At 34.5% G+C, this 15,680-nt stretch overlaps 1 protein-coding gene across 7 annotated transcripts in view; it reads right to left on the bottom strand.

The window, feature by feature from the left end:
- Positions 1 to 15,680, bottom strand: part of Galphaq (G protein alpha q subunit) — a 29,847-nt gene that overhangs the window by 4,770 nt on the left and 9,397 nt on the right. For 2 of the 7 annotated variants that reach the window (XM_074086824.1, XM_074086825.1), the window contains exons 3-9: positions 15,231 to 15,415; positions 11,376 to 11,530; positions 10,601 to 10,729; positions 9,931 to 9,981; positions 7,750 to 7,879; positions 7,141 to 7,294; positions 4,919 to 5,026 (exon numbers count right to left, since the gene is read on the bottom strand). In XM_074086824.1, the coding sequence (XP_073942925.1) occupies positions 4,919 to 5,026; positions 7,141 to 7,294; positions 7,750 to 7,879; positions 9,931 to 9,981; positions 10,601 to 10,729; positions 11,376 to 11,530; positions 15,231 to 15,415 (912 nt within the window). Of the gene's footprint in view, positions 1 to 3,377; positions 3,523 to 4,918; positions 5,027 to 6,388; positions 6,497 to 7,140; positions 7,295 to 7,749; positions 7,880 to 9,930; positions 9,982 to 10,284; positions 10,414 to 10,600; positions 10,730 to 11,375; positions 11,531 to 15,230; positions 15,416 to 15,680 lie in introns of those variants that run through there. The other 5 variants (XM_074086826.1, XM_074086831.1, XM_074086829.1 and 2 more) reach the window with 5 other exon arrangements.

The raw sequence follows: 15,680 nt of genomic DNA, 5'->3' as shown, positions 1-15,680 counted from the left end.
GGAATTGTGCACAAATAAACTAGATGGCGCAAGTAGTGAAACTTAATTATTATGTTTTAAATGAGTCTAAGCAATGAAAAACACAGTATTGAATGAAATTTCTGCTCGTATTTAAATATCTTAACAGCTATATATTATAGAACACACTGTGAAGCTATATAGCCGCTATAACACATCCAAGAAATATGTATATCCAAGAAACGAAATCAGTTACAGACAGACAGACAGACAGACAGACATGGCGAAACTATAAGGGTTCCGTTTTTGCCATTTTGGCTCCTGAACCCTAAAAAGACAGTAATTGAAATTATAAATCCGACGGAATATGCAGTCATGCATGGTGCTCACTTTTCTGTTCAAGGCGATTTTACTTTAGTACTAATCCTATCTAGACGAACGCAGCCAATTGCACGGTCCACTGCTTAAGTGACCATGTAAAGGTATTACGCCTAAGCTTCTTACGGCTTCAAGCGATGTAAGCCTATTAGGTTAGCTGCTAATATTCTTAGTGGTTGTGGTTGACAAAGACCTTCAAAACAATTATGTCAGCTGTTAGCTACGGATACTGTACTATTAATCCCAGTTATAAAGTAGAAAAAAATAATTTGTAGAAAAGGATTTCTTAGTTACAAGTTTTTTACTAACAACATTTGTATACCGAGTCGAGCACATTCTTACCCATCAGAGTCGCAGGCGAGGAATGATAGTTTGGTCGAGGGTAAATTATGTTGTATGATTAAGTTACTCTGCTTTTCATTTCGATTTAAATTACAAATAAATTTTCACACACAAACTTGATTTTTGTAAAATAATTTACTAGTTCTAATAATTTAGTTATAAAACAAGGATTTGATAAAAAAAACCAAGACAGAAATTAAATTCAATTCAAATTTTATTTTATGCTCGCTTTTTCCCGCGACTTTGTCTGCCTAGATTTTTATATTTACACTACTCCATAGGAATGAGGTTAATGTCCTGCATTGCCTGTTTCCGTGGGTTTATTTATTTATTTTTTATTTTCGATAAATCTCTTTAAGCTATGGCTAAATAATCAATTCCCTTCGGCCACTTTGGCAACCAAGGGTTCGAAACCAGTTTAGAACACAGAATTATTATTCTTTTTCGGAAACCTGGTTTCGAATGAAGAAAAATAATACTGTTTTCTAAACTGGTTACCCATACAGAACATTTAATCTTCTTTTGAAACTCATTCACAAATTTCAATTTCCCAATTTTAATCGACACAAAGACATAGGTAGGTTTAGGTTACGTTAAGTTTATATAGGCCCAAAGTGCCAAAACCACACAAAAGTAGGAGCTCCGAAAAAAAAAACACTACTGTGTAAATAAGCTTCAGTAAAAAACCAGAAGTACATCCATTATCCTAGTTTCGTCCAAGAACAAAAAGTGTTCCTTCGTTACTGGTTTCGTATAAGTAAATAAATAAATATTACGGGACAATTCACACCAATTGACCTAGTCCCAAAGTAAGCTTAGCAAAGCTTGTGTTATGGGTACTAAGCAACGGATAAATATAATTATATAGATAGATACATACTTAAATACATAGAACAAAATAGTTTTCCGAAAAAGAAAAATAATTATTTTTTGTTCGTGCTGCGTGCTATAACTCCTACCTACACCACCGCTGGACAGGAATCTATAGACACGAATTTTTCCTATGCATACCTACATATCTCAGGTTGCTTATTTCTACTACGCTACTTAAGCAGCAGCACTAGCGATATCTATGTTTCGCTCTCATCGAGAGACGTCACATTCTTTCGGAACTAACCGCTCACCCAGACAAGAGATGTCGCTACTAAGCAATCAAATTATCATTGGTTGGAGTCTTTTTGTATTTTTTATTTCAACTCCAAAGGGTATAGCCGTGTTTGTATGGGGCATTGGCCCCAGAAGCCAAATCAATTGCCGTTTTGCTGATTTATAAGCCCAGATGTAAGATGCTATTTCATAAAAAAAACATCGAAAATGCTGCAAGTTTTTGAGAAAAATCATTTTTTTTTATCTTAACTACAGAACCGTTTTTTTAGTAACTTACACACATTATGTAAGTTATAAAGATGCATCATTAAAAAAAATGGATTTCCAAATATCCTTATAAGTTGTGAAATTTTCACTTTAAAGTTCACAATATTTTTTTATTTTTATTTCCGTCAAAGTAGGGACCCACCAATTTTCGTTATATTATGTAGAAACTATTATTCTATAACATATATTTTCTTCAAAAACATGCACTTGGATCAACAGGGTAAAAATACCGTGTGTATGTGAACAGACACAACCGGAAGAACTGGCCCGGTCCCGTATCGACCGCCGCTCTTTACGAATTTGAATTTCGAACGTGACAAATTGTTAAAAAGGAATGCTTAATTATTATTATTGGCTGTATGCGGCTAGTATTTATTAATACATCTCAAGACAATAATCAATGTCGTAGAATCCTACAGTCAAGGGCATAAATATATATACGTTACCAAGACGTCAAAACTATCTATACACCTTTTTATGCCTCTAACCATAAGGTCGATGTATACACATTTATTTGACGCTATGGCTGTATAGATATTTATGCCCTCGACTGTACCATCAACCACAAACTTAACTGACCATCGGTAGACCTTATTAACATTGACATAAGACCTACTGATAGCCAGTTAGATGTGTTCCTGTTTGTACTATAGACATTTTATTTTCACGATGCTCTTATGTTATTTTTATTAGATTCTTGTAGTTAGCCATATTAAGTTTAATAAATGTATGATATACCATAAGTTTGTTTCATTTTGGGTATGTTGATCCAAGTGATGTTTTTTATTATTTGTAGCGCTTATAACGTCAAAGCCTATTTTCACTCACAAGTCAATATGACAATCAGCCTTGTTGTTTTATTTCTGACGTAGGAACTGTCATTAAAATTGGTAAAGCACTTTCTTGGTCGACCATATGACTTTCAAAGTTCTATAGCTTAATGTATAATTATAAACTCCTAATGTTTATACCCGTTAGCGCTCAATTGAAATGCTCTTAGGCAAAGATTTTATATCATGCACTAGAGCATAAAACGTAATTTTGTGCAGCCTACGTCCACCAAAAATAGATTTTTGCGCGCATGAGAAGTGAAAATCTATTAACCCTTTGACCGCCACGGTCGGTAAAACACGACAGTTGAAAAAAGTGCCATAGTGGCCATGTCGGCATTTCGTGGCGCATATGGAACGATTTTCAGAATACCGACCGTGGCGGTTAAAAGGTTAATTGGTACAAAGAATAGAAAACCCAAAATTAATGATTATGCAGACACATAAGAATTAGCAAATTGTTAGGGGTATCGAAAGGTTCAAAAATAAATAAGCTTTCACATATCAAAAATATATTTAATTAATGCATAATTAATGGAACACAGTAAGCGACAAATTCATGCCAAATTAAACTCCTTGAGGGCCGATTGCATAATTGTATCTTTAACAGCACAGAACACCAATTTTATGTTTTCAGTATCTTAGATTTATCCAAGGCAGCATGCAAAAACCATAAATAAATATAATGCAACATGCAAGAACAAAAATGTGTATAAATTGAGTGAAAATCCTACTAAAATTATAATCGTGAAAGTTTGGACGTTTGTTAGTTACCTAAATCTCACAAAAACGGCTCACAGGATTTGATGAAATTCGCTACACATTTATTTGTTTTAAGCCGGATTTAACACAAGATACTTTTTATCCCCAAAAATAGCATATTTCTATACTAGAATCTATAGTAGAGTTGTCCTGTAGGACAGTGAAAAACTAATTCTTTGCAAAAAAAAAGCTAGTAAAATATCATGAACAAACTGAACACACGCTAATATTAACTTTAGAGAGAGACATTTAATGAATGATTCAGTATAAAAAATAAGTTAGTAGATAAAATTCGAAAACAACCTCTTGCTTAATTAAACATTCGAGTTAAAAAAAATGATTAGCCATTCGAAACAACTGTCTGGGAAAAGTTTCGTTATGCCACCGAAACTCATGGTTAATTTTCTGCCGCACAATGAAATGTTTCACACTGTTATTTAATTAAAATTACTAAGTACGTGCCAAACGTTTTAAACAACTCTCATTAAAGAGCTGTCAATAAAATACAGCAGATAATAACAAACAAAGGTGCAACAGTCAAAAGTTGTGCATAGCAAAAATATATATTAGCCAAAGCAATTACAAAAAACAGCTAACTACAGCAAAAGGTAATGACTGCAACCAGTCGCCATTAAATCTGCCAACTAACCTCATGCCACTTACCGTTCCAAAAAAGAAAACTAGTTTTCACTAAGTAAAATAAAATCAAAGCTTAAAAACTATTTCAAATCAACATTTATGTTCATTTATGGCGGACTCGGTCTGCAACGATCAAAGCCTCAAAATTATATGCCTAATAAATTTATGACGTATCCGGAGAAATTAACACAATAACAAATTTAAAATCGAATATGTCTTACTCCTAAGTAGCTATTCTTATATTTTTATAAATGATTTCTTTCTTTCTTCTTTCAGCAATAAAAATCACTGGTTCGTGTTCGTTATAAAATGCCAATAAAATAGAATTTATTTTGATACGGCTTCGTAATTCCTTATCCGTCTAGTAATCTCACAGGAAGCCTAACAACTGATAAATGTCACGCGTACTTTGAAAGTTTCATATATTTTCTCAATAATATTTCGACAGGAAATGTCTAAAAACATTTTAATTCCACCTTCAGAATAAAATCGACACATTTCCAAAAATAACCTCATTTCAAAATAACACCAGATGCATTTTAAACTTCAATGCAAACCCAGTCTAATTTTGAGACGGCATATGTACAATTACGCCTTTTTCTTTCTAAAGGTGTGATATTTTGTTTTGCTCTTACCTGTCGCACAAGTGAAATGTGAGTAGATGATTTTTTCCGCATCCGGGTTGAGGTCGACGAACATCCGTAGGATAAACTCGCGTGCCGTGATTGCGTCGCGTTGCGGACCTGCATAAAACTAAATGTTCTAGCAACTAGCATACGGTAGTAGATTCCCACTTGTGCTCAAAAACGTAGCAAGTTTGTAGAGCACACGGAAAGTCTAGCATACATGTTTGTGGTCTTCATTGAGAACAAAAGTTCTTGATTTTTAATGGTTCTTCTAAACTTGCGAATTGAATAATGTACCTACAGCTTTTCAACAAGTTCTATATCAGCAAACAGATTTTAAAAGTCCACAAGAAGTTGACTTCTTTATTGACAAAGAAAAGATTTATGTTCAACCAATAAAGACCACACGGCCTCTAGCTTACGAGTGTGTACTAACAAAATAACACACTGGCATCTATACTCGACGCCGTATATAGATTCCAAAAAAACTACTTATGTGTTGCCAATAAAATGAAAAAGTTTTGCATCGGTAAGTTTTAACTTTTCTAAATAACATTCATAAGTAATTTATTTATATATAATTGTAAAGTTAAAATTAAATGCAACCGCATAAATAAATAATTTCATCTCAATATTAACTTCACCTACAGATATTTGGTTGAAACTATTTTGTAGTAGAAAAGTTCATATTACAGTGGTAATACTTCAGGTTTTAACAAAATTTGGATACTATTATTCTCATAATTTGCGTACCTATATACTATTTATAAATATTTTTGATATGCACATAGAAATGTTGACCACAAATCACTGCAGAAGGTGACACCGGAGCGTTAGAGATCGTGTATTGATCATGTGATTAAAAGATAAGACAGAATGATGCAGTTACATGCTTTAATTTATAATGTGGTCGAACCTTTTATAATCAATACGAATGAACTAAATTGTTCGGAAATTGAAGATTGAATAAATATTCACATCACCATTATTGTTGTTTTTATTACTAATAAATAATTCGTAACCCCTCAGCGGCAGTGTAAAAAATAGTTTGTATGTTTGTCAGTCAATCTCGTAAAAATGGCTCAATTAATTGTCAGTACCTGGGCGACCGAGCTTTAAGCTCGGACTAAAACTCGATAATAATTTCCCAGAGATTTGTCATCCCCGAAAACCCCTACATACTAAATTTCATCGAAATCGTTGGAGCCGTTTCCGAGATCCCCATATATGCTATATGAGATATATGCGCAGGTATATAGAAAACATTGGAAACTTGGGATAATATTATTATGAATCACTATTCTTTATTGATGTGCATGGGTTGGTTACATCTGGAACGTTACAGTGACAATCACACTTGCGACAGTGACGTTCGGCCATCTTTGGTAACTTTTTTGGAATCTATATTCAGCGTTGAGTATAGTTACAAACGAGCGACAGTGCTCGATCTAGCGGCTACTCATAGCAGTGACATGCAACCTGTTGCCGTCGTGAAATGCGAATAACACGATCTGTCCGGGTCAGGGTTCTCTTTCAGATATTTCTGCAGTATGTAGTCGAGCGCTGGCGGCGCTTCTTTTTTTGGACCTGATTGTACGTAAAGTCACTATTACAGTTCTAAAAATCCCACAAGGTCAGTTATTTTCCTATTCTCTCGAACATTCGAAAACAATAGAACAACGCTGGTTGATTTTTTGTAACGTTCAAATTACTAGAGCTATATCTACACAGATTTCGTTCGAAGTATACATACATAACTCACACTTTGATTAACAAAAGTTTGAGAATTGATAGTTCCCCACTACCTACTTGCGTCTACGTTGATTTTCATTCATATCTTAGTTGCGGGACGTATTATCGTTACCCTTGACTGCACCAAAGACAAATCACATAAACTAAATATGATGGGTCGAATTACATCAATTGACCTAGTCTCAAACAAGCAACGAACGTCTGTACTGTATAACTATTAGTCAACGGATAAACGTACTTTTACATACAAGATAATTACATACTTCAATAAATATCCAGGACAAAGTTAAAACACTTCATATTCATTGTACAAGTGGCTGCTCTAGCGGGATTCGAACCCAGGGCTTGATTTCAGTCTGGGTCACTACCCACTAGGATAGCTGGACGATAATCTCATGCGTATTCTTACGACGCCGCCAACATATAGTCTTTTTTAGATGAAGATAACAATAATTTAAATTATTTTAGTTGACACATACCGTCGTATTCAGGAAAGTAGTCGACGAGATGAGAATACATAATCTTCTCTTCGAGCAAATCCTTTTTGTTCAGAAATAGAATGACTGAAGAATGCTGGAACCATGGGTATGTTATGATAGTCTTGAACAACGCCTTTGATTCTTCCATTCGGTTCTGAAATGTTAAATGAAAATTTTGAACCACACCATAGAATCTCAGATTGACACAACGTTGAATGGGCTTTTGCAGGTGCATAGCGATTTCCTAAACATGTTTAAAATCCATTAAGTTCAAGCTTAAAATACGGTAAAACTAAAACTTTAATGAGCCAAAAAAAAGGACAGTTTCATATTTCAATAAGTATGTAATCCGCTAATCTTGTAGTGTTACTTGAAACATTAAAAGAATCTAATCACCTGACCACGGCTATAATTATACATACCGATCTTATTCGGAGTTCCTTATAAAAAAGCCATTGTAATGCTGATGATTTATGTAACTGATTTAAGGTACAGAAAAAATATGTGGATTAAAACGGAAACCAAACTAAGGCTAGGCGAAGAAACGGTTTTCCCCTTTAATCCTTAGTTAAAAGGATGTAACGGTTTAAAAGCGATTGAATAACTTACCTCATTTTCAGATTCGAATAAAATTTGATCATATTCACTAAGAGCTACTAAGAATATGATGGAGGTGACATTTTCAAAACAGTGAATCCACTTCCTTCGCTCGGATCTTTGGCCCCCAACGTCTACCATTCTGTTGGACAAAAGTAGATTAAGTATTAACATAAATTTACGTGTGACGAAAAGTCAGACATACTATCGAAATAGACGTGTAAGCGCATCTAAGTATTGGTAAGTTGACAGAAACATCTTTGTCCTCGAGTGTTTGTGCAACCTCATGTTTGAATAGATGATTTATTATTTATCAAAACGAGCGGCAACATAATTAATGCCAAAAAAATTATTAAGTGACACCAATTCCAAAGCGTGTCCTCATATGGGCCAAGGCATTTTGCTGGTTGTTCAAAATATTGATTTGAATTGACAGCGAACTAAGCATAGGTAGGTACATTTGAGTGATATAAAAAATGCTTTTTTTCGTATTTTTGTCACGCGTAGTAGGTTTATTTGCAATGTCTATTTCGAGAGAATGTCAATGAGGGAAAATGTTTTTAACAATGCGGAAACATGAACAACTACTGCGTTTATCACCTACAAGCATTAGGTATTTTCTAGACTTCATCAAGATTTGTTCACCTTATTAGAATACAACAAGGTAAAAAAGTAGGTAATGTTCTTACGAGACTATGAGTAAATAAGTTCTGTTTCAAATTTTGCAAATGAATTTTGACTCTATGCAATGGCAATGGCAATCGGTCTGGTTGGCTTTAAATTTGGTACACATATATCTAATGACAAAAAAATAATCAATCAATCAGCAATAAAGCTTTTGTGATATTTTTATTCATAATATAACTTTTTCGATTGCCAAGATTATCTATCACAGCCGGAGTAAATCAGTTTTGTCTATGGGCAAAGTGTGTGCACAACCGTTTGGTATCAGCTTTCTTAGTGGACAATTTTGAACAGCTTTGACTCAATGGATTGCTTAATCATGTGAAAAACAACTCTATTGAATATATATTATTTTAATTGAATAAAAATTTGTGATATCTTACATATACATAAATAACTACAGGAAGCAAATATGAAATGCTCAGTTATTGTTACAAATGAAATGAATAAATCGAAACACCATTCACTTAATATTAAAGCCAAGCGGTTAAATACAAAAGGTAAGCACATTACAGATAGCATGTTAGGCATAAAAGCGGTAGACGTTTTAACTGTCAATATTTCCAAAAATACCAGTTAGTTTAAAAACCACACTATAGTGGCAAAGTGAAATATATAGACCTACTATGTAATACTTAAAGTGAATGCTGAAATATTGTCAATTTGATAATTGCATTTCTTTTTTTCAGAAAAGGGCAAGTGAGCATTTTTCCAAAAAATCAATTTTCGTGATCGTGAGTATTTTTGATCTTAAATGTGTTAATATTTTATCAAAATAATTTTTACTAGTTGAATTGAAACGTAGGTATAATTTAACGAAAATAGAACCAATTTAGGAACAAAAACATACATTCGACTTACGGAAATCCTTTATGTTGTGGTGACGCTACTAGGAAAAAAGATTGTTTATATAGGTACACGCATCTCTGCATGCCACCAAAACGAAAAAAAAAAGGTTAAAAGGGAGTATCTTTGGTAGTAGACGTATAAATATTAATATTATGGTATGTAATATAGGTACATAGTGGCAAATTCCACAATATAAGTACGTCTCTTTTATTAGTAAAATAAATATAATAAAGTCTTTCTCTATTTATATTATATCTTGTTAGCCTGTAGCCTCTGAGAGGTAAGTACTTTCCGCTATTTATAAAAGATTTTGAATGAGTAATTTTGGCAAGTGTATAATAACATTTATAACTTCAATTTTGTATTAACTGACGCTATTTACAAAAATTGCCATCAGATGCAATGGAGCAATGAACATGCTTAAAAATAATTGAACTGAGCATGATAAAGCTTCTTTATTTTTGACCACCTTCACTGCTTGCTTCTGTACATCTAATGGTAAAATATACTAAGGCGATAGCGTCGGGATTTATAAAGCCAATCCTTGAATGTCTGTCTGGATTCCAAAGAAAGCATATAGACACATTTAAAAATGACGAATAATTATTTATAAATCACTTTATAACTTTGAAATATCAATATTCACTTTTCTATACCTACATTGCTTTTAAACTGCTCTCTATAGTCACACATAGTCCACATAGCTCTTTTCTGAAAGAAAAAATCAATTTTGTTGCAAAACTTGACAAAGAAAACGAAGTGGGCAAGGCAGACAAGAATAATTAAAAAGCATGCTTAAAATTAATTTCCGAGTATCCTCACCTTAAGATTAGTATGGGTTGGATACTACAACTTGGACTTACATAAAAAGTTTGTTGTTAATGTTATTAATGGGATTTAAAAATCTAGGAATTTTTAAAGGGCTAGCGAGTACTGCTGGAGGGAAAAAGGGCTGGATATAACTAGCTTCTCGCAGGGCCACTCGGATTTCTACCACTCAGGGTTGAAACATACCTAAATATGATTCCGTCAAGATCAAAGGGATACTCAAGGATACCGGTAGTAGGCTGTCGGGCACGAAGAATATCTTGCTCGGTCGGCAAGTAGTCCGGGCTTTCGATTCTTGCCAGATCGCTTAAATAACTGAAATACATGTCATGCACTAAACAAAGCCCCTATGTTACACATGCAAACCAGACAGAACAAATAAAAGGCACAGTTCTAAACCTAAACACCAAAATAAAATGATGACACGAAGCGAATCTTTCCTCCTTTTAACCAGGAACAGGCACATAGAAGCACAGCATGCCCGCAATACGTCAAAGGTTACCTAAATCGTATCTCCTCCAAGTCAAAGGGGTATTCTATAATGCCCGTTGTGGGCACTCTCACACGGAGGATGTCTTGTTCGGTTGGTAAGTAATTATGTGCCGCGACGCGGTCAATCTCCTGCAAGTAGCTACAGAAAAATCTTTTCTCAGTTTCCGAACTATAAAAGCGAGATCTATGATCCAATCCAAAGAGGACTGTTTATGAGCTAGCTGTGTAAACTGAGCTGTAAACACTTTTATATCAGTAGTAACAATTGTAATGCAATGTGTCAATGTTTTGCAATCACTATTTTAGGATGCTATAGCCGAGATTGTATCGGAGGCTTCGTATAAAAGCCAAAGTAATTTACGTATGTTAGGGTAACAACCAACTTTAATTTCATAAGTAATACCCCAGAGAAACAAATGGCTAAGTGAATAGTTGCCGTCCACTCAGCTTATTGATTTTAATAATAATATCATTCACTTTATGACAATAGATAAAATTATTATAGGATAATCATGTATGTGATTACTGATTACTCACAGTGAAGCTAGTTACGACGGAATCGCATACAATATCAATGATGTAATGTTATGATAGTTTGATCTAAATAGAGGTGTGCCACATTCAGTCGCTTGTCAGGCTATGCCGCCATTCAATCAGATTTATTAACTATTTTTTCGCTATTATATTAGTGTTTCTTGATTCGAATGCTTATTGTATCAGTAGACCGGCACTTATTAGGAAGTATTGTTGACATAGTTTTAAAGTCGATAAGACATAATACTTACTACTTTGCCGAGTCAGTAAGCTGATACTCTCGCCTGCGGTCGTAGCATTCTTGGATCCCGCCATCAGCCCACAGACCCTTGATCGCCTCAACGTATGGACTGTCGAATGTAGTCACGCTTTCAAAGTCGATCGATGATATCAACTCCGCCTTTTCCTGAAATTAGTTTGTAATATATTCACTTTGGAGTGCAGTCGTCATGACGCTGGTTAGTTCGAAGGGCTATGAATTGCTATTAGGTACCCTCCCACTACAATTTAATTACATTACAGTCTGATAATTGACAAAGCAAAGGTTGTGTCCTTTTGGAGCAAGCAATGTATGTTTGGCTACTAAGCCAAATTAGTAACTTAGCCCTACCTTCCGACTGGTAAGTATGATCAGTTCCCTAACACCCACTTTAGTACATGTACAGTAAGTATGGAAAAGTGGATACTTAGGTTAGAGAACCGACGGTACAAATTTTATCAGTACACTATGCCATCTCTCTTATCACAGTAATAAATCTCTGAGTAAGACGGTTATCCGCTTATAAAGATATTTTTATTTCTTCTCGAAGAAAATATAATCAATCAACTGGCATTTTCAACAGGTGAAAATTTTGCAATGTGATCAGATCCGACTTTCTGTTTCGGCGTGATGTGAGGAAGTACACAGAAAATATTAAATTTATTAATTATTTTTTAAAATAACATTTATTTGTGTTATTAATAGTATTTATTTACAACATTATATTTATGTATTCGTAAAGCTTCATTTATTGGTTTTCTGAGACCAGTTTTCCCTAAATAACGCAATTTTGTCGTATTATTTCGTGAGACCTAGTTATTATTTAACTTTAAAGTTTTTTGAGAGAAATAACATATATATTTTACTACCTGAGCGACCGACCTCCGCTCGAGCACTCTAAAACACGCGTTTTTCCCGAGATGAGACCAAGCTCGATCGATTGTTCGCCTCCGAAAACCCTTACATGCCAAATTTCATCAAAACCGTTAGACCCGTTTCCGAGACCCCAAAATAAACATACATAGGTACAAGTCTATTCACAAGAGCTGGCACGGATGAATTGAACGAATGGAATGTTACTTAGACATTTTTATAGGAAACTGACTGATGTATGTCATTTTCATATTTGTGTGACGCGTATTCAATAGATAATACACAGATACATTCATTTACTCTTTCAATCCATTCGTGCCAACTCTTGTGAATCGATCTGTACTTACAAGAATTACTCGTTTATTAGATTTAAATAAGTATAACACAGGAGTGAGAGATTTTATATATAAGAGATGTTAGTTGTGAGGATAAGTCGATTAAAGTCATGCGGTCACGAAACCAAACCTGGGAACATTTTCCTGCATATTACATTTGCATTTCTAACAGCCATTTACCGGATGTTGTGATCATCCGGGTGCGCTTGTCCTTATAACAAAGTGATCTCATTTCGCGGTGTTATTTTAAGTCATTAAATATGTCAACTTTATACAAACTTCTAACATAGTAAAATAGAAGAAGTAAGATCACTACAAACAAAAGTACATCGCGCAGCTTAAATGTGTGCGCGCTGGTTGGCGCCGCTACGCACGCACCCGCCGCACGCACACACTGATAATTTAAGGAGGATTAAGTTTTCTGTAGTCAAGGCTGCGCTGCCGTCGGTGCCGTAAGTTTTGATTTTAGCACTCTCGTCTTACGCTCGCTTCGCGAGATGATCACCCTTTACGTACGCGTACTCGTACTTACGTACTTTTATGTATTAGGTATATGTAGTGGTGAATTAGTAGTAAATAAGTGTAGTGTAATAGTTTCGTGCAAGGACACATGAAAAAATAATAGATAGGTAGGTACCTAAGTAAATTAAAAAAAATAGGGTACGTATTATAATGTATAAATTTAAAATACATATCGGTTGAAATACATACAGTTGAAATACCGAAAATTGCAAAATATAATGGTTAAAATAAATATTACTCCAAATTCATAAAGCACGTTTCTCATACTGGTCAAAATACATACAATTTAACTGACTAAGTTCACAATGTATATGTTCAGAATATATACAATCAGAATATATAATAATTTAAAGAAATAACAATTAAAATTCCTATAGTACGTTTTTCATAATGGTCAAAATACATACTATATAATGCCTAGGTTCATCATCATCTCCAGTCTATTCACGTTGTATTTACATGTTAAATTCTGAAAAATTAAGGACTGTAAGACAAGTCGACGCGGAGCTCCTATTCAGAGTAGTTAAGGCGCTTCGCGCCTGGACAAAACTCTAACCTAACCTAACCTATAACATACCGACTGATCGGAATCGGTATTGTCTAACAAGACCTTGCATTTTAAACTAAAGTCTGATCATTAATTGAATAGGAACTTTAGGTGCGACGACGCGCGTAGCGAGGAGGAGCGTGTTAGGTTCAACTATGACCAAAACAATAGAATTGTAATATATGCATTTTTCTTTGTGAAAATTCAGTGTCTAGTATATATTTCAACCATTATAGAAAACATACTGTATAGATTTTGAACGTATACATTATGAAAATATGCATTTTGTGCCATATGACTAAGAACCATTATGCGTTGTAACCATTATATATTTTGACCACTATGCATTTCAAGCTTATGCGTTTAGAACTTATGTCAAATAACTTTATATATTTTGATGCATTATATTTTATAATTTTCGGTATTTCAACTGCATGTAATTCAACCGATATGTATTTTAAATGTATACATTATAATACGTACCCATAAAAATAATATAGCGGCATAGAATCTTGTTTGTATAGACACAGACATAAGACAATTTTAAGTTAACTTTCGTAAAAATTATTTGCCGGTAGGTAATTAATCTAAAATAGACATCGACAACCCTAAGCGTCCGCGCTTGAGTAGGCAGTTGAGTCTCCTAAAGGGTCGGAGTTTATATACTTCTCCTATTTTACTATGCTTGTAAGTTGCAGTAGGGTTAGCGCAATTCAAATGTAACTCTTGAATAGATAAGCTTATTAAATGAGAGACAGATAGCAACAGTGAGTCGCGGATGCAAGTGCTTATGTCAACACTACCCGTTGCGGAACGAATTCTACAGATATATTCCGCCTTTTTTCACGCGGCTTCCCTCCCGTGGACGTATAAAAATTTGGTAGCTCTCTATTTTGTGGGAATACCAAAAACCCCTTCTAAGACCATCTATCTATCTATCTATCTTTCGCAAAGAAAAAGTCTGTCATATTTAGAGTCTCCAGCTCCAATAGTTTAGGCTGCGTGCTGTCTGTCAGGCAGTCACGTACTTTCTTATTGGCATATATTTAGTACAAGCCTTTCACATCAAAGTGAGAAAAAAAATCTCACGTCGTTCACCGTCAACGCCATAATAAATAAAACATTGTGTTGTTGTTTTGGTGACAGGTGGACCACCTCAACTGTCAATATAAATAGGTATGTATATTAATATATTCAACTACCGCCACATTCCAGTTCACCTACCCATAATAGGTCGACGGGCGGAGCACATATCCTATCCCACTTGGCGCCTTGACGCGATTCTAACCTGACCTAACCTAACTTTTGTAAGTAGTACCTATTACTAGATAATTCCTAAAATACTATTCCCGAAAAGTTATCTTTTTGTCAAAGTAACTTATTTGACTCAATGTTAATTTTATATGATTTTCTGCTTTAATAAATCTTTTAAAAAAAGAAGCTGTTATAACAACAACATTATGTGGTTTTTAATAGCATGCACATAAAATTCGGTACGAGCGCTAACTCCAGCGAAATATCAACTAATCTTATCTGGCAACATGATCTCAATACAAGTAGGTACACTTACTGCATTGGACGGAATCCCATATTGTATTTTGAGTAGATCCATGGCGCGTATCATACTCTGCATCGCCATGAAGATGTTCTGGTAGACGAGCTTGATGAAACCACGTTTGTCGTCGTCGCTGTAGCCGGAGCCGTGGATGATTCTCATCTGCTTGATGAATGTTGACTTGCCCGACTCGCCAGTCCCTGTTGAATAAATAATTCGATTAAGTACTCCAATTATTACAATACCTGCCTTTATGTTTATTTACGGGCGAGTCCGCTACAGACGTTCATTATTTATTTTTGTACCGTAGCTGTGATCCTTTTATGAAGTTAATGCAAAAAATAATAACTTATATTAAAAACAATGCCATTTTTTTGGAATTCCCATGAATAAAATTTCGGAGTATTAATTCAACTGCCGGATGTAATGCGTATAGGGTCAGCTATAGTCCCGGCAGTAAATGCA

This window comes from Choristoneura fumiferana, chromosome 4, assembly GCF_025370935.1.
Source record: "Choristoneura fumiferana chromosome 4, NRCan_CFum_1, whole genome shotgun sequence".
In the NCBI taxonomy this organism is placed as follows: domain Eukaryota; kingdom Metazoa; phylum Arthropoda; class Insecta; order Lepidoptera; family Tortricidae; genus Choristoneura; species Choristoneura fumiferana.
Note: the sequence above shows the minus strand (reverse complement) of the source record. Positions and strands in the feature narration are given on the sequence as shown.